Source organism: Chelonia mydas, chromosome 6 (assembly GCF_015237465.2).
Source record: "Chelonia mydas isolate rCheMyd1 chromosome 6, rCheMyd1.pri.v2, whole genome shotgun sequence".
Classification (NCBI taxonomy): Eukaryota; Metazoa; Chordata; order Testudines; family Cheloniidae; genus Chelonia; species Chelonia mydas.
The window spans coordinates 103,840,781-103,867,607 of NC_051246.2; the positions used below are offsets into that span (position 1 = coordinate 103,840,781).

Sequence of the window (26,827 nt, forward strand, 5' to 3'; positions counted from 1 at the left end):
TCTATGACAATTGAGTGACCATTTTAAACAATATCTGTTAGTAATTTATTTCCCTTTTATTTATAAATGTTCCTTGACCTGACAATGTGTCCAGAAACTCCATTAACATATTTTGTGATGAATTTTCTCATACAATGGTCTTATGACTTCCAGGGAGCTTTATTGTTTAAAATGTTTTCTGACTGGAAATAGACTATTTGGCTGTATAGCAGGGGAAATGTCGTTGGAACTATCTGTACAGCAGGGCAGAGGCAAGGATAGCACTACACATTTCCTTTGGCTCTCTGAGAACCAACATGTTTAGATTAACATTTTCTGAGGAAAAGTTTGACTTAAGTGGGGTTTTGTCAGTAAAGTGAGTTGATAATTTGGCTCCAACGTACATATAGCTCCTTTCCTATGCTACTGAATTATTATTACTCTGATGGAGCAGTAGCTACACCATACTTACGGACATGTTATAGATTTCAGTTTAATAGGAGCTGTAAGCCTTTATTTTGTAAAGGTTTTATTGGAATGGCAGAAACTAAAACATAAATATAAATTCTGAGCACTATTTTTCATGGTGTTGGAAACATAGATTGAGATAGAGAACAAGGAGAGTTAAAAAATCACCCCCTTTTGGTAACTTTTCCCTGTCTTGTCTCACTTTTTCTTTTCATCCCTTTTGAAAGAAATCTAAATCCAGCTCCAGGATCTGTCCTCTGCCCACATCGGTGCTGCTCACATGCTGATTCCTTGAATAGTGGTTCAGACATTGGTAGCGTTTGCCTATTGAACACTTCAGACCTTTGGAACCATAATGGCAAACTTGTGCACCAAGCCAAACCCACCAAATTTGACAGTGTGTCTGCTGCAGTATGAACATGAGTTACCCACACTGTACAAGAGGTGAAATCCTGGCTCCACTGAAGTCACTCATGTCTGGGGGTGCCAATGGGTGGGGAGGGGAAGAGACCGGCAAATAGGAATGTATGCAGTGTTGCCACAATATTGCCAGGATATTAGAGAGACAAGATGCGTGAGGTGATATCTTTTATTGGCCAATAAAAGATAGTACCTCACCCACCTGGTGTCTCAGACAAATTGGTAAACAGCAAAGTTAAAGCAGATTAACTTCCCAGATGCATGGAATCTGAGCCAGTCAGATGTGCAGATCTGTTAATATAATTGACCTCATACACTTTTATATTACTGTTAAGATTATGCATTAGCATATAACCTGGATGAAGCTGGGGTACATGTTGCTTTTGGATATCTATTGGAGATGGAAGTGATAGTCTTTCGCTGCAACGGAGTGTGCTGTCATCAGTGCTGCAGGCAATACCAAGGTGGAAAGGAATGCACAGATCTTTCCCTGAAACTTCTTGTTTGCATGCTTCCAAGGTTTTAGGTGGATAGGGTATGTCTTGATGCAACCTTAAGTGTCACCAAACTTGTGTAGCCCCTAGATCACGATCCCATATGCTAGACACTGTACATCATATCTCTCTTCAGGGCAGGGACTGTCTTTTAATAAGGTTCCAATCCTGCAAATGTTTACACACCTGTGTAATTTCTAGGCACGTGAGAAACCCCATCCTACAACCCTTTACACACGTGCATATCTTAATGCGCCAGCTGTTGCGGTACCAATGCACTGTGGGTATCTGTCCCATAATTTCCATACCGGGTTCAGAAATAGGGCTTTGAGCTAACTCTGGATTACTACTCCCACAATCTAGCTAGCTTGCTTCTTTTTTTTAAGCAAGGCATATTAATTAATAATTTTCCTCCTATAAAACAGCCTTTATTTTGTAAAATTAAATGGATTGGATTGCATAAAAATCACCTTTACATTTTAAAACAAGAGAACCCTACAGATTATGCAGATGAAGTTTCTGTTTAATAAGCTGCAGTGCACCAATGTTATAGAATTTGCAGCAGCTCGAAACAAAGTAAACCAGGAGTAGGGGAGACCGTGATCTCTGAAGTGGATGCAGAAGCATTGAGGCTCTGTGCCCGGTGGACAAACTTGGTGAGCCTACTCTGCTACTGCAATGGTGTAGTGACCCCCCTCCAGAGTTCCCTGGTGACAAGCATTGATCTGATAAAGTGCAACTGTAATGCTGCCAACTGAATGTGGGCACTATCACAAACATTTCTGTGTCTGGACACAAGAATAGAAATCCTGGCTCCATTGAAGTCAATAGCAAAATTCCAACCGACTTCAGTGGAGCCAGGATTTCACCTGTTACACAGTGTGAGTAACTCCTAAAGGTTCTGTCATGGATCAGTAATGACAGTGAAAAGAACAAGGTTCTGTGATTAGTTCAGAACCTTGTATACAATTGTCAGTTGTATGGATCTTAGAAGTGATCTGCCTTCTCCACATGCAGTTCTGTCAGGTACAGAGAAATACTTCTCTTCCCCCACCGTCCTTTCAATCATCAGAAAACACCACTATCTATTAGTAGTTATTCTTATTCTACAGTCCTTAAAGGAACATTAACTCACAGGAACCTGGAGGGGGTCTGGGGTTTAAAGCCATTCCCAGATGTATTTGCCCTACTGAGCACGTCTTTTACATTTAATTCACCTTTTGACAGCACCATTTCTGCCACTCTAGCCTTTCAAATGGCTCTGGGTAGTGTTATTCTGGCACCACTGCAGCAGCTGTCCTGCATGACAAGATGACTCTGGGGTCCCGTTCATAGCTTAGCCATTGACTCCCTGTGGGAGTTGGTGGAGTCTCTGTAACCTGAAGTTTTTAAACTATGATTTGAAGACTTCAGTAACTCAGCCAGAGATAAGGGGTGTATTGTAGAAGTGGGTGGGTGAGGTTCTGTTGCCTCCAATGTGCAGGAAGTCAGATTAGATAATCACAATGGGCCCTTCTGACCTTAAAGTTTGAGTCTATGAAAGCAGAACCAGTGGCTGCCCCAGAGCATGCACAAGCATCGATGCTGACAGGAGCTAAAGAAAGAAAGAGCTGGAAAGAAGACAAGCATTGCCTAAAAGGTGAGGTGCTCTCATACTGCAGCAATGAGGGCCAGGAAGTACCTAGACCAGGGGTGGGCAAACTTTTTGGCCTGAGGGCCATATCGGGGTTCTGAAACTGTATGGAGGGCTGGGTAGGGAAGGCTGTGCCTCCCCAAACAGCTTGGCCCCCACTCCCTATCCACCATCTCCCACTTCCCTCCCCCTGACTGCCCCCCCCAAACCCCACTGACCCGTCCAATCCCCCTGCTCCTTGTCCCCTGACCGCCCCCTCCCAGGACCCCCCACCCCTAACTGCCCCCCTGGGACCGCACCCCCTATCTAACTCCCCCTTCTCTCTGTCCCCTGACTTTCCCGACCCATATCCACACCCCCGCCCCCTGACAGGCCCCCCGGGACTCCCATGCCTATCCAACTCGCCCTGTTCCCCGTCCCCAACCGCCCCCCCCAGGACCTCTGCCCCATCCAACCACCCCCTGCTCCCTGTCCCCTGATTGCCCCCTAGGACCCTCTGCCCCTCATCCAATGCTCCCCTCCCCCTTATCATGCTGCTCAGAGCACCAGGACTGGCAGCCGCACCGCCCAGCTGGAGCCAGCCATGCCACCATGCTGCCTGGCAGGAGCTTGCAGCCCCAACGCCCAGAGCGCTGGCGGCACAGCAAGCTGAGGCTGCGGGGGAGGGGAGGGCCCGGGGGCTAGCCTCCCCGGCCGAGAGCTCAAGGGCCGGGCAGGATGATCTCACGGGCCATAATTCGCCCACCTCTGACCTAGACAGAGGCTCACACTTGAGGCAGCAGTGAGAACTGATTCTCTTCTCACTTAAAGAATTGAAGATTCCAAGACCAGAAGGGACCATTTTCTAGACACCACAAATGGCTGTTTCTCGGAGCAGCTAGTCCAGGAATCCACCAGGGGAGAGACAGTTCTTGATTTAGTCCTAAGTGGAGCACAGGATCTGATCCAAGAGGTGAATATAGCTGGACTGCTCTATAATAGCGACCATAATATAATTTAACATTCTTGTGGGGGTGGAGAGGGAAGAGAATACCAGAGAAGCCGTAACTTCAGAAAGGGGAACTACAGAAAAATGAGGAAGCCAGTTAAACAGAAACTAAAAGAAACAGTCACAAAAGTGAAATGACTGCAAGCTCTATGGAAACTTTTTAAAACAGCATAATAGAGGCTCAAATTAAATGTATGCCCCAAATTAAAAAAAAATTGTCAAAGGACCAAAAAAGTGCCATCACGGCTAAACAACAAAGTAAAAGAAGCAGTTAGAGGCAAAACGGCATCCTCTAAACATTGAAAGTTAAATCTTACTGAGTAAAATAGAAAGGAGCATCAACTCTGGCAAGTCAGGTGTAAATATATAATTAGGCAGGCTGAGAGAGAATTTGAAGAGCAACTAGCTAAAAGACTCAAACTAATGGCAAAAATGTTTAATTACATCAGAAGCAGGAAGCCTGCCAAACAATGGGGCTACTGGATGATAGAGCTGCTAAACGAACACTCAAGGACGATACGGCTGTTGTGGAGAAGCTAAATTAATTCTTTGCATCCACCTACACTGCAGACAATGTGAGGGAGATTCCCACACCCGAGCCATTCTTTTTAGGTGACAAATCTGAGGAACTGTCCCAGATTGAGGTGTCAATAGAGGAGATTTTTGAACAAATTGATAAAATCAACAGTAATAAGTCACTAGGACTATATGGTATTCACCCAAGAGTTCTAAAGGAACTCAGATGTGAAACTCCAGAACTACTAAGTGTGGTATGTAACCTATCACTTAAACCAGACACAGTTTGTTGGGGAGGAACCAACACAGCTTTAATAAAGGAAAATAATGCCTCACCAATCTATTAGAATTCTTTGGCGGGGGGTCAACAAACATGCAGACAAGGGTGATATAGTGTACTTGGACTTTTAGAAAGCCTTTGACAAGGTCCCTTACCAAAGGCTCTAAATGAAGTAAGCAGTCATGGGATAAGAGGGAAGGGCCTCTCATGGATCAGTAATTGGTTAAAAGACAGAAAACAATGGGTAGGAATAAATGGTCAGTTTTCAGAATGGAGAGAGGTAAATAGTGCTGTTGCCCAGGAATCTGTATTGGCACCGGTGCTGTTCAACATATTCAGAAATTATATAGAAAAAGGGTTAAACAGTGGTGTGGCAAAATTTGCAGAGGATACAAAATTACTTGAGACAGTTAAATCCAAAGCAGAGTGTGAAGAGTTATAGAAGGATCTTAAAAAACTGGGTGATTGGGCAATAAAATGGCAGATGAAATTAACTGTTGATAAATGCAAAGCAATGCATGTTGGAAAACAATCCCAACTATACATGCAAAATGATGGGATCTAAATTAGCTGTTATCACTCAACAAAGGGATGTTGGCATCATTGTGGTTAATTCTCTGAAAACATCTGCTCAACGTGCAGCAGCAGTCAATAAAACTAACAGAATGTTAGGAATCATTAGGAAAGGGATGGATAATAAGACAGAAAATATCATAAGGCCACTATTTAAATCCATGGTACACCCACACCTTGAATACTGTGTCCAGTTCTGATCACCCCATCTCAAAAAAGATATACTGGAATTTGAAAATGTACAGAGAAGGGCAACAAAAATTATTAAGGGTGTGTTGTCAGTTGTTGGCTGCATGTGTGTTTTGCAGATAGCTGACCCAGCAGACCTTGATCAAACTGCCCAAAGACAACACAGACTCAGTTCACTAGACCAAGTTTATTGTCAACAAAGCACGGTCCTAGCTCCTCGGATCAATGTCTACAGTTACACTAGTACAGGTATGCCTGTTACAATATACCTTGACCAGTGAGCAATAGGACCTTCCACTCCCCCCTTGGCTGGACAAAGACGCCCCCTTTGCGACCTCTCTCAGAATTGTAGGACTGCAGGGGACCTCGAGAGGTCATCTAGTCCAGTCCCTGGCACTTATGGCAGGACCAAGTATTACACAGACCATCCCTGACAGGACAGGTGTTTGGATATTTTAAAGAGCAGATTAGACAATGAGGGAGATTCCACAACTTCCCTAAGCAATTTATTTCAGTGCTTAATCACCCTGACAGTTAGGAATTTTTTCCTAATGTCCAACTAAACTGCCCTTTCTGCAATTTAAGCCCATTGCTTCTTGTCCTATCCTCAAAGGCCAAGGAGAACAAGTTTTCTCCCTTCTCCTTGTAACAACCTCTTATATACTTGAAAGAGGTTATGTCCCCTCTGTCTTCTCTTCTCCGAACTAAACAAACCCAATTTTTTCAATCTTCCCTCATAGGCCAGGTTTTCTAGACATTTAATCATTTTTGTTGCTCTTCTCTGGACTTCCTTCAATTTTTCCACATCTTTCCTGAAATGTGGTGCCCAGAACCAGACACTATACTCCAGCTGAGGCCTAATCAGCATGGAGTAGAGCGGAAGAATTACTTCTCGTGTCTTGCTTACAACACTCCTGCTAATACATCCCAGAATGATGTTTGCTTATTTTGCAACAGTGTTACACTGTTCATCCATATTTAGTTTGTGATCCACTATGACTCCCAGATCTCTTTCTACAGCACTCCTTCCTAGGCAGTCATTTCCCATTTTGTATATGCGCAACTGATTGTTTCTTCCTATGTAGAGTACTTTGCATTTGTCCTTATTGAATTTCATCCTATTTACTTCAGATCATTTCTCCAGTTTGTCTAGATCATTTGGAGGATAGGATTAAAATTCAAAAGTGCTTGCAACCCCTCCCAGCTTGATAATGTCTTCAAACTTTATAAGTGTACTCTATGACATTATCTAAATAATTAATGAAGCTATTGAACAGAACCAGAACCAGAACTGATGCCTGCAGGACCCCACTCGATATGCCCTTCCAGCATGACTGTGAACTACTGGAATGGTTTTCCAACCAGTTATGCACCCACCTTATAGTAGCTCCATCTAGGTTGTATTTCTCTAGTTTATGAGAACATCATGCGAGACAGTATTAAAAGCCTTACTAAAGTCAAGATATACCACATCTACTGCTTCCCCTATCAACAAGGCTTGTTACCCTGTCAAAGAAAGCTATTAGGTTGGTTTGGCATGATTTGTTCTTGAGAAATCCATGCTGACTCTTACTTATCACCTTTTTTATCTTCTAGGTGTTTGCAAATTGATTGCTCAATTATTTGCTCCATTACCCTTCCTCTTTTATACACAGATACAAACAAGTTACATATTGCCCCTCTAACGTCGTTAGTTACCACCCTTTACCTTGTACATTGGTTCAGTCAAAACATCTCTATCCATCATCCTGATTTTATCTTTTGGAGGGGTCAGTATGTCCTGTATCCTCTTTGGGGAGTGTGTTTACACTGTAACTTGGTATCAGGGTGTCCTGGAACGATCCTTCTGGACTGTGTTTGTGAATACCTGGTGCGCAGGAGTGCTTGTGTTTTTGCAATGCCAGCCCTGTTCTTGCCAAGTTCATGTGTGAAATAGGCCCTATTACAAAGCGGGTTCATTAACTTTTGCTCATAGCCTGACTTTGCTACCTTTTTTTTATATCAGCAGGGCCTGACTTGAGTTTGGGCCTTTGGCCTTACACCAGGCCTCATGACTCAGGCTCTCTCTTTCTACAATAGGGTATGGCACAGCTTCCGCATGAGGAGAGGTGAAAAAGACTGGGACTGTTCAGCTTGGAAAAGTGATTCCTAAGGGGGGATAGGAGAGAGGTGTATGTAAAATCATGGATGGTGTGGAGAAAACGAATAAGGAAGTGTTATTTACTGCTTCACGTAACACAAGAACAAGGTGTCACCCAATGAAATTAATAGGCAGCAGGTTTAAAACAAACGAAAGGAAGTACTTCACACAATGCATAGTCAAGCTCATGGAATTTGTTGCTGGGGATATTGTGAAGGCCAAAAGCCTAGCTGGGTTCAAAAAAGAATTAGATACGTTCATGGAGGATAGGTTCATTGCTGACTATTAGCCAAGATAGTCAGGGATGCAACCCCTTGCTCTGGGTATCCCTAGCCTCTGACTGTCACAAGTTGGGAGTGGACGACAGGGGATGGATTACTCAATAATTGTCTGTTCTGTTCATTCCCTCTGAAACACCTGGCCCTGGCCACCGTCAGAGGCAGTGATACTGGGCTAGATGGACCACTGGTCTGACCCAATATGGCTGTTCTTTTGTTGATTGTGACCATCTGGCCTGACCTAAACTTTTATTTGTGTGAATCACAAGCAACAAGCAGGCTGAAATCACTAGAGATATGCCAATATAGACAAAAGCAAGCTCTGCCTCCGTGCTTTGGTGATTTACTTTAAACCATGAATAATTCTCCCATGGAGGAACTTCCCTTAAAATCAATTCCAGTTAGACAATTCCATATGAAACAAGGTAGATGTATTTCTCTATAATCTCTTCTCCCTTCCTCTATCTAGATCTTCCTTGGATATTCCCTCCCCCTTCCCTTTTGTCTCAATCCTTGTCCTCTCCTGTTCTGTTCATGTCTCTGTCTCTCTGCCTCAGTCTCTTTACCGTGTCTTTCTTAGCCCTTGCTGCTGCTTCCTGTGTCTCTGCATGTCTCTTTGGTCTTCTACCTTCTCTACTCCAATGCACAGGCTTGTTCTTGCTCTTGCCCTTGGAACTCACTTAAAGCTATAAGGGCTGGGTTTACCTATTGGCACGGAACATCCCCACGCACTTTCACACAGCAACCAGAGTGTACTGCGATGGCAGACAACATGTGGGTGCTTGGCTCAAACCTTTAAAGTTTCAGCCAACTCCAGTGTCACTGAGGCTGTTTGGTAGAGTTTCTGGATTTTCTTTTGCTCCCTAATGGAACCTGAATAATGTCTTACACAATACCTGTAACAATGGCAGGGTTCCTGTTCATGTGAATAGCTTAGTTGAGTTCCCATGTCCGGAGTGAGAACCTTTGTTAGTTCAGTCCTGGATTTATTGTTAACCTCTTTGTATAAATCACCAGGTGTGGATTAAGGCTAAATAGTGCCTGGAACTGCCCTCTTTGCTCCCAGTTGAAGCTGCTCAAGGATCCCCGCAAGAGAGACTCTCCTTTCCCAGAAGTCTCCTTCTTCCTGAATGAGGAAGCCCAAGTCTGCTCCAGCAATACATAACACTAGGGGCTGCTACTCTGCTGTAACTCTGCCTTCCGACCATGTGGCCCAGAGACCAAGGATCCAAGAACTGTGTCTTAATCCATCCTTGCATAACTGGTAGCTCTTTAAGGTGTTGGAAGCAGGGGAACTGTGTCTGGCCTTGCAGTTTAAACATGGCCATTGCTGGTGCCCTTACATACTAAGGACCTGATCCTGTACCCCTCAAAATCCATTGCAAAACTCCTGGTAACATCTGTGGGTGCAGAACCAGGCCCCCAAATAACGTCCTACAATAGTGGGGGCTAGGTTCCAAGCAAAGAGAAGTCAGATTACAACAGTGGATAGCCAGATCACATGGTGCTATTATTTGCCTTCAGCAGAGGACTACAAGAAATTTGGAAGGTGATGGCTTAATAAGATGCTACGTCTCTGCCACAACCGACAAGTGCTTGGGGGTCACATAGTCTGCCCAGAAGGAGAAAGGCTATCAGGTTTAATAAGCAATTGGCTGACAAAAGTGGTCATTGTGCTCCTTTAAAATGTGACCTAAGAAAAACAACCCCCTTTAGCTGTCACTGTATGTACTCCCAACACTGCCTGCCTGAATGCAGGGTTTGTTTTTGCACTCAGCAGCTCTTTCTTGGGCCCTTTTATTGTCAAAGAAGACTTTTTTTTAATAGCATGTGAGGCTTAGGTTTACATAACCCCTCTACTCAACAAAGCAAACTTGTTGGAATCTAAATCAATATGAGGTCTAGAAAGTGTTTGACATCTGTTGTTAGGTTTACCATGGTGCAACAGGATTACCATTTTATTTGGCCAAGGTATAGAATTTAATTACATGCATTTTCCCCAAAACTTTCTTCCTCTTAATAGCAATTATTAGATTCTGCTCTGTTCATCCTAATTGTTGCCCTCCTGGCTCACCTGTAATTGACATAAGCGTTCCCATTATGTGCAAATGCTTCCTTAACACCACCTGCTTGTAAAACTCTGGATGGGCAAAATTTATCAGGTACCAAATGACAGAGCACAAAATTGGGCATGTGAGACCACACAGGCAAGCTCAGAAATACCGGTTTTAGAGCCTGATCCGAAGTCCACTGAAATCAACAGGAGTCTTTCCCTTCACTTCTGTGGGTTTGGAATCAGGCCATTCATGATTTACAAACGCAAGCTGCAATGTATATGTGAACCTTCCAGTTGCTATGCTGAGCAAAATAGGTGCAACTTTCTTTTAACAACTTCTAAATGTAACAATCATGTTTAGTACAACTTTAAATGCCATGTAAGCGGGGGTGTGTGTGTGTGTGTGTGTGTGTGTAATTAAATATATGTATACACACACACACACAATCCCTTTTATCCTCTTGAAACTCAGGGGTTACTCTTATGTATTTATTCCACTGGGGTTGGACATGACAGAAACAAGCCCTTGTTTGGAAGGAAGCTTGTGAAAAGATTTCACTGATGTTTTCTGTTACCTAGATACATGTGCATTAAAGAGACACTGTCAGGTGCCTTAAACTCCTGATTTAGGCTTTGTTAAAAAACAAAATGAAACACAAGATGTTTTTGGGGAAAAGTCTAACAATAGAAATGTTGTCAGGCTTTTTTTTGTTCGGTTTGGTTTTTTTGCATTTCAATGGAAAGTGTTATTTGTGCCTAAACTTTCCTATATAAGGTTGGCAAACCTAAGCTGAATGAAAAGCAAAAAGAAAAGAATAACTTCTAAGATCAAAATGGTGACATGTACATTAGATTTCTAAATCTTTCAGTTTTGCAGAGTTACAGCGTTGGCAGTGACAGCTAGAATGAGCATCTTGGAAGGAAACATTTAAATTGTTCATATACCTTAGTGTTCTAAATTAACGTGCATCAACTCAGGAAAAGGATGTGAGCATCATTACAGACAGCAATGAAGGCCTCTGCTCAATGTGCAGCTGTGGTCAAAAAAGCAAACCAGATGTTATGTTGAATAAGGAATGCTATTATAGTGCCATCATATAAACCAATGGTGCAGTCTCATCCAGAATACTGTGTGCAGCATTGGTCACCCCATCTCAAAAATGATACAACAGCATTAGAGAGGGTTCAGAGAAGGACAACAAGAATGATCTATGGCCAGGGAGAAAACTCATAAAGAGAGATTGAAGGGATTGTTCACCTTAGAAAGGAGACAAATAAGTGAGGACATGATAAATGTATATAGAATGGCCTAAAGAAGATAGATCAGGAACTTCTGTTCTCTCTGCCTTTTAACACAAGAAGAAGGAGGAGACATTCAATTAAATTAAAAGGGAGTAAATTTAAAACTGTGTTAAAAACAGTATTTCCTTTTATCAATGCTCAATTAAACTGTGGAACTTATTGCCACATGAAATCACTAGGGCCACAAACTTTGCAAGATTCATAAAGGGATTGGCCATTACTATGGATAACAGGTCAGTCTCTAGGTTTTATCCTGGTCTCAGTAGTTAATGTCGGCAGTGGAGCAAATTATCCCACATCTGCCTACTCCTCTGAAACATCTGGTACTGTTGGAGGCTGTATACTGGACTAGATGGACTGTTGGTCCAATCCAGTCTGGCAATTCTTATGTTCCTATCCACCATATCATTAAGTAAATTGTTCCACTGACGAATTACCCTTACTGTTAAAATGTGCATTCCCAGGTGAGCCAATGACCCAGTCTAGTCAGTGCAAAAAAAACCCTCCACTGGCCCTCTGGGGGTTAGGAAATAGAAGACAGTACCTGGTTTTCCCCCATCCCACTCTTCCCTTCTCCCCACAAAGAGTGCAGGGGAATGAGGCAGAGCTTAGCCTTTGATCTGCTCCAAGTGAAGCTTTTACAATCCAGGCAGAACAGATCAAAGAAAAGAAACAGAATGGGAAGCTCTTGAGCATTTTACAACCAGGCAAAATATTGCTATAAAAGGGTCCTTTTTTTTTTTAATTTTATTTTGAAAATCTGGTCACTTTATCTGTGGGAATCAACTCAGTATAAGGAAGAGTCCATATAGGGAGATTGCTCACTTTAGAAAGGAGCCAGATAAGAGTGAACTTAAATTACACAAATAGGAGCATAATTAAATTACCCAACACCTCTGAGTTTGGCCCAAAGGGTCTGCTCCTATAGAACTGGATTCAGTGTGCGTCCTCACAGGCAAGCCTATTCTCTGAATTTCGTTTGACAATGGATTGCTTTATACAATCGCATACTATATCTACCACAGGGATAAAAATATAGAGCTAACTCTGTATTCCTTGGGCAACCAAAGCTCACTTGGAACTGAATGGGAGTTTTGGATGCCCAAAGAATATGGGATTTGACTTTTAATGGAAGTAGATGGAGTATAAGAGTCATCCAAGTGGAAAAACTTCAGTCAGTCCTTGTGCATAAATTACACTCCAATTTGCGCTAACTGGGGAGCCACATCTCAGCAATGATCTTCAGGAAGTGCAAAGGCTGCCGTGTGAGCTCAAGACCTTCATGATGCTTGAGCCTGTCTAAAGCTTTCAGTTATTACACTGACATCACTAATCTTTTTTTATGCTTGTAACATAGGAAAAGATCTGCTATGTCCAGGTGATACATCTGTGTGTAATTTTCCATTGAAAGTCTGGTAATTTATTTAGGCTCTAACTCTGCCTATTACGTTTAAATAAACATTTCCTCATTTGAAAAAATAAAAACTAATTAAAAACTCCAGGGCTTGTTTGCCATCACTAACTCCCAGCCATAAACCATGCTGGCGTCTGTAGCGTAATGAAATAAGACTTTACACACCTGTTTCTTTGAAGGTGCGTAAATGTTGTGCAATATGAATGTTCTAACCGGTTTGATCATTTGCTTTAGACCAACGTAGATCTGGAAAAATTGTTTCGTGCTACTTTAAATGTTTTTTTTTAATGTGACAAAGACTTGACTATTTGATTGTGGTGGTAATTGTTTTCCACTGGAATAATCAATTTACAGTGGATGTTACAGAAAGTTCCAGTCAGACTGATAATCATCTTTATGGGTATGTCTCCTCAACCCTTACGCATGTCAGGTAGCCTTTACTAACATGAGTCAATAGGACCGATATGCATGAGTTAGTGCTACTGCTCTGAGTTAGGGTTACAGAATCAGTCTTTGCAGGTGTATACATTTTCAGATTTTAATGCAATTTGATCATTAATGAAATTTGGAAACCAATTCGTTCATAATAGCAACCTCTTGCTACACCTTGACCAACTTCTGAGAACTAATGGTCTGGTCTCCGATCAATTCACATGTCCCATTGACATTGCCCAGAAGAATGCAGGTACATCAAAGAGAGATTGGGGATAGATACCTAGAGCAGTAGCAGGATTTGGCACTACATTAGACATTTTTGACAGTTTGTAAGCAACGACCTGAGCGGTATGATTGATTAATTTCAGATTAGCGTAAATGCAGTCTAGACTAAGAAAATCGAAGCAAGTCAACATCAGTCTGCTGCTAACCTACAAAGGAAAAGAATGAAAAATGCCATTTAATAGTGTGCATGGATGATCGCAGCAGCATGACCTTTGTTAGCCTGGTCTGTTTAGGGACACAATATATGGAAATATTCTGAGCTTGTACTGGAAAAATGGCAATGCTCATGGAGAGAAGTGAGCGGAGAAATGATTAAAGCATGGGCCTGACAGCTGAGTGATGTCTGTCCTGTAACTGACCCTGCCATGTACTTGACACGTGACCACAGCCATCTTACTTAGAGCCAGACTTTCAAAAAAACAGAAAGCCAGATGTCTGTGTACAGTCTCATGCATAAATCAGGTGACAGTTACAACTTGTATGCACATGTTAATTCCACATGCAATTGTAAGTAAAAATACAGATGGACAGTTGTGCATGGACCTTGCTCTTCTTTACATCTTTTCTGAGAACTTGGCTTTTGATCTTTCTGCCTCAGTTTTCCTAGCTATAAAATCACAAGGTGGTTCTGTGGCTTAATAAAGCATTTTGCATGCTCAGGTGGCAAGCATTGTTGAAGTGCAAAGCTCTATTTCCAAATTGAATACAGTGAATTTGGAATGGATAACTTGCCACATAAATATACCCAGTGAGTATGGAGCCGTGCCTAAGCTCCTCCAGTTTCACAACCAGACCTTTTTCATTTTCTATCTTCTGAATATAGCAACTCGTCTCTCCTCATTTCATGGTTTTAGTGGGCCCATCACCATGTTAGTATATAACTAACTTGGGGTGGATTATGGAAGAGGGGACTTTTTATTATATCAGCAGCCAGGCTTCCGGGGCAGTGTTCATCGGCCCTTTCTTACCACATTGTTGCATATTTATATCTACCTACACTCACCATGTTAGTGATCACAGTAGGTATAATGGAAAATTATTTATTATTCATATTCTGGTCATGCCCCCAAATGGATCACGACACTATAGTCCTAGATGTGTACAAACATATAAAAGAAACAATCCCTACTCCAGTGAGCAGGCTATCCACCTTGGAAGCATGTTGTGAGCTGGGATGGAGCAGCTAGTAGATGTCTAAAATGTCAATTTGCTAGCTACTAACAAGCCATTTCTGTCCTCCACTTAGTCTCAGACTCTTTGAGAGACTCTCAACCTCCCTCATCCCTTGAAGTCTATTTTTCAGCATAGACTGCCTCTCTCTGACTAGCTATCTTTTACATTAATCTTTGATCACTTTTGTACTGCCTTTTGACATAATTCTTATCCTGATATGCTTTACTTCTGCAGTTCCTAATATAGCTGTGCCTAATGAGATAAAAGTCAGATAGGCAAAGGAAAAGACCGATTTGCTGAGTTAACAGTTTCATATCCATTCATCTGCAGCTAGAAATAAAAGCATCAATGGGACTTAGGCAACAGGGCTGGTGAGCCCAAAGGGATCATTCATGCTGTAGTGCAATGTAACATTTAGGGCCTGGTCTTGCTATTGACTTCAGTGGAAGCACTGTAAGACCCTCACACAAGGAGAAAAAAGTACTTTTAGTGGGAATTGCAGGTGCTTCCACACCTCACAGCAGCAGGCCCCAAGGGAGGAAAGCACAGGCCATAAGCAACTGGGTAAGGGCTGAACTAACTTATAGCCCTAATAAAGTCATATTTATATGGAAGGATGAGTGAATGTTGACTGTGTTAACAATAACATGTTTGGTCAATCTGTTTTTTACTGTATGAAGAATATATAGGAAATAACCAATTCCTAACTGTTAGATGTACCAGATGCATACTCCAAAATGCACCTCCAGGCCACACATCAAAAAGCTATTTGAAGGGAGAGGGAGGACAATGGTATATGAAAAGAGGAGAAAGATCTACTACTTGAGGGTACAGATTTCCTTGGACAACAAAGCTGTCATTGGTTTTCATTTCATGGTCTCATAAACACTTAATCAATATAATGCATAAAACACTTTTCAAATGACCAATTCACCATCAGCTCTTCAGTTCAGTTTAATGAAAAATACGTAAGCAAGTGGAACTCTACTTCATATATTTTTGTATGTGTGGGCTTCTGCAACCCAACCTATGTATAGGGGCATGCCCTTACACAAGACAGACAGTGGTGGACATTTAACAATGCAGAGGCCACACGACAATATAAGTAGGAAACCCACTATGGAATCTGAACTCTTGGTTAAATCAGTCCCACAGTAAAGATATGGTAATCTTAGATCAATCTTACACTCTAGCTATTGCAGGAGGCACTGTGCTCCAGGGGCTAGACCAATGCAGTGGGACTTGGGAGACCTAGGTTCTGTTCCTGTCTCTAGTTTGCTAAGTGATCTTGGGTATGTCTCTGTGCCTTATTTCCTCCCATCTGTCAAGTGGGGATAATGGTACTTAACTCCTAAAGTGCTTTGAGAGCTATGGATTAAAAGCAAGGTATTATTCTTTATAGCTAAATGCTTTCTTCAGGCTTGGTGGTGGTATTGAACTTCAGCTGTACATATTGGAAGGAGCAAAAAATTTGCTGAACTTGTCCTAAAGAAACACTGTGTTTGCCTGGAAAAGGAAGTTTAACTGGCTCACCTGAGTGATCCATAATCTAAAGATTAGGTCAAGACTTTTAGCAGCTGCATCTTAATGTCATCTTGTCTGTCATGAAAAGGTCTGGAGCATGTAAACAGTCATGGTAGAGATGTGGCAGATTGCAGTGCCAGGGAAAGGGCACTGGCACTAGTGCCAGAAATCAATCCATAGATTCCAAGGCCAGAAGGGCCATTCTAATCATCTGGTCTGACCTTCTGTATAACCAGAGAACATCTCTAGAGAACATCTCCAAATTTTTTGTAGCAGATCTTTTAGAGAAACATCCAGTCAATTTTTAAATTGCCAGTAATGGAGGATCCAACATGACTTTTGGTAAAATGTCCAAAAGGATAATTACCTTCACTGTTAAAAAATTACACCTTATTTCCAGTCTGAATTTGTCTAGTTTCAACTTCCATCTGTTGGCTAATGTTACATTTTTGCCTGCTAGATTGAAGAGCCCATTTTCAAATACCTGTTCCTCATGTAGGTACTTATAAATTGTGATCAAGTTACCCCTTAACTTTCTCTTTCAACTAAATCTATTGAGTTCCTTGAGTCTATCACTATAAGGCATATTTTCTAATCGTTTATTCTTGTGGCTCCTTTCTGAACCCTCTCCAATTTATCAACATCCTTTTTGAATTTTCGATACCAGACTGGGACCCTCAGTCCAGTGCCAAATACAGAGGTAAAATAACCTCTCTACTCCTACTCGACGTTCTCCTGTTTTTGCATCCGAGGATCACATTAGCCCTTTTGACCATGGCACCAAACTGGGAGCTTGTGTTCAGCTGAATATCCACCATAACCCCGAATCTTTTTTTTGCTAGTCACTGCTTCCCAGAATAGAGTCCCTCATCCTCTAAGTATGGCCGACAGTCTTTGTTCCTAAATGTATACATTTAGGCATATTAAAACACATATCGTTTGCTTGTGCCCAATTTTCCAAGCACTTCAGATTGCACTTATCAGACATCTGTCCTCTTCATTATTTACCAATCCCACAGTTTTTGTGTCAGCAAACTTTATCAGTGATAATTTTGTTTTCATCTAGGTCATTGACAAAGATGTTAAATAGCATAGGACCAAGAACCAATCTGTGCAAGACCCCACTAGACACACACACACAGTGTTGATGCCCCACATACAATTACATTGTGAGACGTATCACTTAGCCAGTTTTTAATCCAAGTAATGTGTATCATGCTAACTTCATAGCATTTTAATTTTTTTATCAAAATGTTGTGTGGTACCACATCAAAGCCTTGCAGAAGTCTATTGTGTCAGCACTATTACTTTTATCAGCCAAACTTGTAATAATCAGCAAGGCTTACTTGCTCCAGTTTTGGAGACAAGTTAGCAAGGGGGATAATACTATAGGTTGTTAGGCTGTGGACTGTGCTGAACAAAGAGTAGCTAGATGGCATGTCTTCTTGCAGAATGACAATCCTGACAGCCTTTGTCTACCCAGACTGGCTGTTTGGCCCCCAAGGGCCAAGGCTGCATGTCCTATGGGGTGTCTTCCAGCACAAGAAGTGACCCCTCAGCTCCACTGGAAAGACGGCTGTAACCTTGAATCATTCCACTGGGCCAGGGGTTCTCAAACCGGGGGTCGTGACCCCTGAGGTGGTTACAGGGGGGTTGCCAGCTGTCAACCCCCTGGGGCAAGCAGGCCTGAGCCCCTGTTAAATTAAATGACTCCCCCCCCATTTTTAATGTCTAAGGGAGCGTCACACTCAGAGGCTTGCTGTGTCAAAGGGGTCTCCAAGACAAAAAGTTTGAGCACCAGTCCACTAGTCCTTGAATAACCCTCCCTTCCTCTCCCCCCCCCCCCCGGCCCTGTTCAAGGGGTGACTTTGATCCAGCTCTCCTGTGCTTGTTGCCAAAAGTAAAAGCTGCGACCAGATCACACGCTCCCTGCCTGCCTGAGCCCGCCGGGGGGGAGGCGAGGGGGCCCCCGACTGAAGAGCGGCTGCCTGCGCGGGCCGGCGGGGGGTGGGCGAGCGAGCCGCAGGGCGCCCGTGCCTGGGCGCCGCAAATGCCCGGCTAAGCAGGGGCTGGCGGTGGGCGGGCGGAGGGGCGGTGCCGTTTCGCCTGCCGCCATTTCTGAGGCCCGGGGTATATAAAGGAGGGGGCTGCTGCTGCAGTGCCCTGTCGGGATCTTCGGCAAAGCCACCGGGGACGCGAGGTGCTCTGGGGAGAGGCGGAGACACGCACCCGAGCTAATCCCGCGCCGGGTCAGAGCCCCGCGTCACCGGCTCGCCCTAAGCCCGGCCGCCCCAGAGGGGAGGAGCGCATCGCCCCCGCCCGCACCCGGCCCGCCTTCACTCCGGCGCCATGGGCTGCAGGGGAGGCTTCGCTGTCCTGCTGCTGGCGGTGCAGGGTAGGTGTGGGGCCGGGGGGGGCGCCCCGGGCTCGGGACCGTAGCGGGCCCCGGGCAGAGGGGGGTGGCCCGGGACGCTCTTCCGCAGTGACTGTCCTTTCAGCACCAAGGACAGCGCCCCTCCGCTGGGGCAGCCGAGGGTCGTGCGAGCCCGCCGCAAAGGCGGGACGGGGGAGCTGGGTCTAGCCAGCGCTGCCCCCCGCAGCCTTGCCTGGTCGCAGGCATCCAGGGGTGTCTTCTTGTCTCGGGGGGCGGGGGGGCTGAGACAAGCCTCTGCGTGGGTGGGAAATGAAAGTGCCCTGAATACATCCCCGCTGCACGTCCACCTGCAAGGTCATCTCCTCCTGCGGGGACTTTAGAAAGCCGCATCGAGCCACCAACTCGCCCCTCCGTTGCTCTGCAAAGGCAACTCTCGCCCCTCTCTCTGTAGCTAGCAGCAATACGATCGGTCTCTAGCCGGACAGGTACTGGCTACCGGGGAGCGGCTTGATTTCATGAGGCTTGGCCTGGGAAGAACTCTGCACAGGCTCAGCCACATGAGGCTGATCATTGCCAAAGGTTTGGCCAGATAAAAATCTCGCCTGCAGTCCCGCCTGCTTCGCTTAAGCGGGGGACTGTTTAAGTCAACCTCTAAGGGAGAAACCCAAGCCCTATTGCTAGAGTCCGCCCGAGTACTGCTGATTGGTGAAGCCCGCCGTTAATAAGCTGGTGTGGTTTATGGTCGAAAATCAAGCCCAAGATTCCGCCTTGCTGCTAAAACATTCTCGACACCGCTGGAGCGCTCTGCCTGCCTTTCCCCAGCTGTGCCCCGGCTCGCTGGAAACGTGCCAGGAAACGGAGACTAACCAGGTACCCTTTCCTTCTTTTGATTTTACAGTCCTTTCCCTCCCGGTAACCAATCCAGTGACTAAAGGGGATGCTAAGGTAAGCTCTGAGACGGTGTTGTTAAAAATACGAGTGCTGATGTCTCTCTTGCTGCTCATTCAAGAAACCTGAGGGACCTCGCTCTGTTTTATCTGTCTAGAAGCATTATTGGAAATAATACTTGAAATGTTAATAGGGAGGTATGAACCATTTCTTATTAGGGCAAAGATTTTCCAGCTGCATTATCTGCTCCTCTTTCTGCATTTGCATTTTATGCATAATTCAAACTGTTTGGGTTTTGTTTTTTTGTCAATCCCCTGAGAAGTTCAGCAACAGACAAAGGAGAGTGTGAATGGTCAAGGAACTAGCTTTCTAGCTACATTGTATTTGACTAATTATAAACACATTGTTAGCCATCTTTGTTGAAAATGTAAAGACTTTATGCAGGTGCACACCTGCGTGTTTAGAGGGCTCACTTTTTTCTGGCTGTAAATCTTTCTTCAGGTATCTTGATTTGCTTAGCCAATCTTTCTGTATGCACACCCACATGTATGTATGTGTGCATAACAGATATAAATGTGTGTGCAAATATGTAACATAAGAATGGCCATACTGGGTCGGACCAAAGATCCATCCCGTCCAGTATCCTGTCTACCAACAGTGGCCAATACCAGGAGCCCCAGAGGGAGTGAACCTAACAGGTAATGATCAAGTGATCTCTCCCCTGCCATCCGTCTCCACCCTCTGACAAACAGAGGCTAGGGACACCATTCCTTACCCTTCCTGGCTAATAGCCATTAATGGATTTAACCTCCATAAATTTATCCAGTTCTCTTTTAAACCCTGTTATAGTCCTAGCCTTCACAACCTCATACATGCATATATGTACATACTCACATATGCATGTATACTTATACATGTGTGTATAATTGCCTACCTATTTGTGCACAGACATCTACCTACCAACCTATAGAGAGGTGTAGTCAAAAATCTCTAACCTTATTCTTGAAAGTGTGTACCTTTTCGAAGTAACTTCTCTCTCAAACTAGCTAATTACACGTTTCAGAGTAACAGCCGTGTTAGTCTGTATTCGCAAAAAGAAAAGGAGTACTTGTGGCACCTTAGAGACTAACCAATTTATTTGAGCATAAGCTTTCGTGAGCTACAGCTCACTTCACGAAAGCTTATGCTCAAATAAATTGGTTAGTCTCTAAGGTGCCACAAGTACTCCTTTTCTTCTCTGATAATTGCTAAAGGAGCAGAAATGCCAGTCCTCATCCTCTGCCTGTTGAACGTGTTTGTTCATCAAAATCGTCTCTCAAGGATAAGCCACAAAAGGCTCTTTCCCTTTTCCTTACAGTGGGGGAGAAAGCTCCTGTCAATCTCTGTGCTAGCTCCCTTGCACTCCATCATTCATCATCACAGTTACTTACAGTGTAAGTACTACAAGAAAAAACTCCCCCTCCTTTGTCTACAGATTGGAACCTGGAGAGCTGTTGCAGCTGCTTTGTTTAGAACTCCTAGCTGGCTAGCAGTGCCGTGAGCTAAGCTGATGGCTCATGAAAGCAGCAAGGCATTTGTTATTGTCGGAGTCTTTCTTGCTGGCTCAAATGACTGTAATTGTAAAAGATTACATGGGTAGGTAAGGAGCAGAAAATTTTTCTCTTCTGTACAGACTGCTTCAGTGGTTGCCATCTGAGGAAGCCTATTAAACCCATAATTTCCCCTCTACTATAACTGGTGATTTTCTGAGTCTGCTTTGTGATGGCTTCCCCAAAGTTAAGTGCACCATCTGTGTGAAGTGCCCATTTTCCAAGGGTTTGATTAAAGGGCTAAATCCAGTATTTGTGTAAGTAGGTGTGACTGTGTGGAAGTCAGTGGAGTTACACCAAGTGTGAATTATTCCCCAAGAGCTCTGTCTGTTCATGATTCCAACTCCTGTAATGGGACCTGGTCCAGCTCCAATGATTTCAGTGGGGGTCTTTCTATTAACATTAGAAAGAATTGGATCAAGCCCTTGAGTAATTAGGCTACCAACACACTAGTATGAGCCATACAAAATTCTAGTTTAAGTTACAGAGTAAATAGAAACCTCGTCAACCTGCCCAGGGTGCAAGACTCTGAGCTTTCAGCACAAAGCATCCACTGTAGGATTCTGCCTGCCATGTTGCCCTGTGTTCCCAGTTCTTGATGTTGGCTGAGAGGTGGAGTAAAATTTTCGCACGTGCAGGTGGGGGCAATGGGAGTCTGAGCACTGAAAGCTGTTTCTCCGTAGCTAGGCATGTTTTCATACTGCAAAATGACTTCCACTGAGAGTCTGACCATAACTTCTTCAAATATTTGAAATACTCCTGGTCCTTCATCAGTTCCAGGGCCCCAGAAGGCCAGTATTTCCCACTTAAAGGCCTTTATTGTTGCTGAAAATATTTCAAAGGGTCTCATCTTTTGTTCCACTCCTTCTAAGGGCCTGAACCCTTCAATGGGATTTTATTCTGTGTAGATACAGCAGGATGGGACCTTTTCAGAGTTTAATTCCATGATCTTACTTAGAATAGATCTATGGAGAATGTAATGTCACAGTGGAGTATTAGAGCCTGAACCTGCAGACCTTACTCAGGCAAAACAATTAGTGGAATCAATGAGAGTTTTGCCTGAGTGAGAACTACACAATTGTTGCATTAATAGCTGCCAAGTTCCACCCAGAGGTGGCAGCATTTCCGTGGTGAGTGAAGTGAATCTCAGGCATGTGTACAAGTATAAAATATGTGTGGGTGTAAATCACATGTTAGGTTCCTTTGGGACATAAAATATAACAGTCAGATGGTAGAAAATGATAATATATAACCACAAAATATTTATTTATAGCATTTCTTTGGGCCAGATTCTCAATATAATTAAATATCAGAAACACCTTACTCCACAGGTCTTATTGATTTAAATGGGACGACTCATGGAGTAAGGTGCTACTCAGCATGAGAAAGGGTATCAGAATCTGCCTCTCTGTCTTGTTTAATGGGTGCGTGATGTGTTTTAGCACACGTAAAATTAATATTAATGGATTGCTTGTCATATAGGAGAATGATACCAAAGGAAGCGTAGAAGTTCCTTTATTTTCGTTATGTTAGATGTTTCTGGTAATGTTTCTAGTCTTTCTTATTAATAAACCAAGCAATCTGTACAAACAGTGAAGGTATTTACAGGAAGATATTTCATTTTGTTATCCCTTTAATCTGCAAAATCAAATGGTTGAAATAAATTAGCTAGTTACAAATTGTGAACTGTTCAACCATCTTATCTGATAAATGAATACATCTGATTGCTTGAACAAGCAACACTGTTGGCACCCAGAAATTGCTGACTAGTGTTAACTTACTGTGCAGCCACAATGTTCTGAATCTCTTGTGAGTAGTACAGTTTAAGAGGCTAAGACTCTTAAAAGGCCAGCCTGCTGAAATTGAAAAGAAGTTCAGGCTATAAAGAGATGAGCATTCATTTAGAACATTACCATACATTTTTCTCAAGGATTAATTTTTTTTTCTTTTCTTTGATTTGAGGCCCGGTTACAACGTCTTTTCTTCCATTGGCAGTTCTCACCCCAGTGTGCTTTACAAGCTGCCTTATAAATGATACAGACTTATAGACTCATACTTTTTAAGGCCAAAAAGAATCATCCATGACCATCTAGTCCAATAGTTCTCAAATGTGGCTACCAGGGGCTTTCCTTGTGGCCACAGCCTCCTGGGTGGTGGTTGGGTGGTGGGGGGAGGAGAGAAGCAGCAGCCCCTCCCCTGGGGCTGCCAACAGGGGTTGGGCCCTGCCCCCTTTGGAGACATAAACACTGGAGGAGCAGGCAGCCACTGAGTTCCGCTCCCCATTCCCAGGGGTGGTGAGATCAGGCTCCCCCCCCTTGGATGGGAGGTGGCAGGCTCCAGCTGCGGGGCTTTGGGCTCTAGCTGCAGAGCTTCAGGCTCTGTCTCCGGGCCCCAGGACTCCATCCCCCAGCCAGGTGGTAGCCGGTTCCAGCCCCAGGCTCAAGTCTTCCCCCTTCCACCCTGGCCCCTGCTGCCACCTCTGGCCCTGGCTCCTGGTCACATGGCAGTGGGCTCCAGCCCTGGGCTCACCACCCCGCCCCCATTACTAGGCCCCTACCAAAGTTAGTCCATTTTGGTCAATTTCACAGTCATGGGATTTTAAAAATCATAAATTTGATTTCAGCTATTTAAATCTGAAATGTCACGGTGTTGTAATTGTAGGGGTCCTGACCCTTACGAGAGTTGTGGGCAAGACACAAAGTTATTGGTGCGGGGGGATGGTTGTGGTACCACTACCCTTACTTCTGCACTGCTTCTGGCAGCAGCGCTGCCTTCAGAGCTGGGCAGCTGGAGAGCAGCAGCTGCTGGCCGGGAGCCCAGCTCTGAAAGCAGCGTATTGCCACCCTTACTCTGTGCTGCTGCCTGCAGAGCTGGGTCCTCAGTCAGCCACCGCTCTCCGGCCGCCCAGCTCTGAAGGCAGCAGCGCAGAAGGAAGGGTGGCATGGTACGGTATTGCCACCCTTACTTCTGCACTGCTGCTGGCAGGGCACTGCCTTTAGAGCTGGGCACCCATCTAACAGCCGCCACTCTCTGGCCACCCAGCTCTGAAGGCAGTGCAGAAATAAGGGTGGCAATACCATGACCCCCCCTAAAATAACTGTAACCTCCCTGCAACTCTCTTGGGTCAGGACTCCCAGCTTGAGAAATGCTGGTCTCCCCTGTGAAATCTGTATAGTATAGGGTAAAAGCACACGCAAGACCAGATGTCACAGGGGGAGACCAGATTTCATGGTATGTGACATGTTTTTCTTGGCCATGAATTTGGTATTGCCCTACCCATTACCCACGGTGCCCACTGGCTTCTCCAGATCCCGGCTTCAGCTGCGCAGTGGCAGGCCCCGGGATACAGCCACAGGCATCAGACTCGGGCCCTGGTATCTGGCTACAGGGCTTTGAGCTTGGGCTGCCAGCAGTGTGGCAGCAGGCACCAGCCTTGGGGTCACCCCCCCCATCACTCCGGGCCCCTGCTGCCTCCCTCAGCTCCCCATCCAGGGCTTAATTTGTCCCTGGGCTTGCCAGGGCTGAGTAAATCTGCTGTGAAAAGTGATATTTATATGTTTATTAATATCACTTTTCACAGCAGACGTAGTAGCTAGCTGGGAGGCTGTGAAAAGTGATATTAACATACAGGTATCACTTTTCACAGCAGCAGACTTACTAGCTAGCAAGTCTATAAAAAACCCCAACCAAAAACCCCCAAAAGAAACAACAACCAAAAAGACAAGAACGTGCAAAGCACCTTATTTGTTTTTCTATTCTGTTTAGGTCCAGTAAAGAATAGACAACTGTACATTATTTTATTGAGTCTGCAAAAAAAACCCACATAAATTACAATAATTTGGACATGTATATGTTTATATTTTGTTGTTTTTCCTAAAGTTAATTACATATTTTAGGAAAAATTATCAGAATGGCCATCAGCAAGAGTTGGTGGCTGCACTGAGGCCACCAAAAACTACTTTGTGGGACCCCCAGATCTAGTCTGACCTCCCGCACATTGCAGGCAACAGAACCTCACCCACCTCCTCCTATAATAGACCCATAACCTCTGGTTGAATTACCAAAGTCCTCAAATCATGGTTTAAAGACTTCAAGTTACAGAGAATTCACCATTTATTCTAGTTTAAACTAGCAAAGTGACCCATAACCTGTGCTGCAGAGGAAGGCAAATACTTCCAGGGTCTCTGTCAGTCTGACCTGGGGGAAAATTCTTTTCCAACCCCAAATATGGTAATAAGTTGAACCCTGCACATGTTGGCAAGACCCACCAGCCAGACACCTGGGAAAGAATTCGCTGTAGTAACTCAATCTTCTCCATCTAGTATCCCTCTATGGCGTTTGGGGATATTGGCTACTAGCCGTTGCCTACAATGGGAGATGGCCCATTTGCAATCTCATTATACCATCCCCTCCATTACTTTATCAAGCTCAGTCTTGAAGCCAGTTAGGTTTTTTTGCCTCCACTGTGCCCCTTGGAAGGCTGTTCCAGAACTTCATTCCTCTGATGGTTAGAAACCTTCACCTAATTTCAAGCCTAAATTTATTGATGGCCAGTTTATATCCATTTATTCTCGTGTCAACACTGGTGCTTAACTTAAATAACTCCTCTTCCCTCCTGGTATTTATCCCTCTGATGTATTTATAGAGAGCAGTCGTAGCTGCCCATAGCCTTCATTTGGCTAGGTTAAACAAGTCAAACTCCTTGTGTTTCCTCTCTTAAGTTAGGGTTTTCCATTCCTCTGATCATCCTAGTAGCCCTTCTCTGCACCTGTTCCAGTTTGAATTCATCTTTCTTAAACATGGGAGACCAGAACTGTACACAGTATTCCAGCTGAGGTCTTACCAGGGCCTTGTATAATGGCAATAACACTTCCCTATCTCTACTGGAAATACCTCGCCTGATACATCCTAGAACTGCATTAGCCTTTTTCACTGCCGCATCACATTGGTGGCTCATTGTCATCCTGTGATCAACCAGTACACCCAGGTCATGCTCCTCTTCTGTTGCTTCCGACTGATATGTCACCAGTTTATAGCAAAACTTCTTATTGTTCGTCCCTAAGTGCATGTCTTTGCACTTTGCACTATTAAATTTCATCCCATTTCTATTATTCCAGTTTTCAAGGTCCTCCAGATCTTCTTGAATGATATTCCGGTCCTCCTCTGTACTGGCAAAACCTCCCAACTTTGTCATCTGCACATTTTATTGGCACACTCCCACTTTTTGTGCCAAGGTCATCAATAAAAAAGTTAAATAAGTTTGGTCCCAGGACCAGACCCTGAGGAACTCCATTCATAACCTCTCTCCAGCCTGCTAATTCATCTTTCAATATGGCCTGTTGTAGTCTCCCCTTTAACCAGTTCCTTACCTTTCAGTTCTCCTATTAATCCCCACCTCTCCAATTTAACTAATAATTTCCCATGTGTATCAAATGCCTTACTGAAATCCAGGTAGATGAGATCTACTGCATTTCCTTTGTCTAAAAAAATCAGTAAGCTTCTCAAAGAGATCAGGTTGGTCTGGCACAATCTGCCTTTTGTAAAACCCTGTTGTAGTTTATCCCAATTACCATGTACCTCTATGTCCTTAACTACTTTCTCTTTCAAAATTTGTTCCAAGATCTGGCATACAATTGAGGTCAAATTAATCGGCCTATAATTTTCCGGATCACATTTTTTCCCCCTTTCTTAAAAATAGGTACTATGCTAGCAATTTTCCAGTCATAGGGTATGAACCCCAAGTTTACAGATTCATTAAAAATCCTTGCTATTGGGCTGGAAATTTCATGTGCCACTCCTTTAATATTCTTGGATGGAGACTGTCCCCCA

The 26,827-nt window shown here is 43.9% G+C and overlaps 1 protein-coding gene across 5 annotated transcripts in view; it reads left to right on the top strand.

The window, feature by feature from the left end:
• The first annotated feature begins 2,937 nt into the window (after window positions 1-2,937).
• Window positions 2,938-26,827, top strand: part of CHGA (chromogranin A) — a 40,326-nt gene continuing 16,436 nt past the window's right edge. For 2 of the 5 annotated variants that reach the window (XM_037900856.2, XM_037900858.2), the window contains exons 1-2: window positions 2,938-3,000; window positions 19,420-19,466. In XM_037900856.2, the coding sequence (XP_037756784.1) occupies window positions 2,943-3,000; window positions 19,420-19,466 (105 nt within the window). In that variant the 5' untranslated portion in view covers window positions 2,938-2,942. Of the gene's footprint in view, window positions 3,001-18,166; window positions 18,543-19,419; window positions 19,467-26,827 lie in introns of those variants that run through there. The other 3 variants (XM_037900857.2, XM_043549248.1, XM_043549250.1) reach the window with 3 other exon arrangements.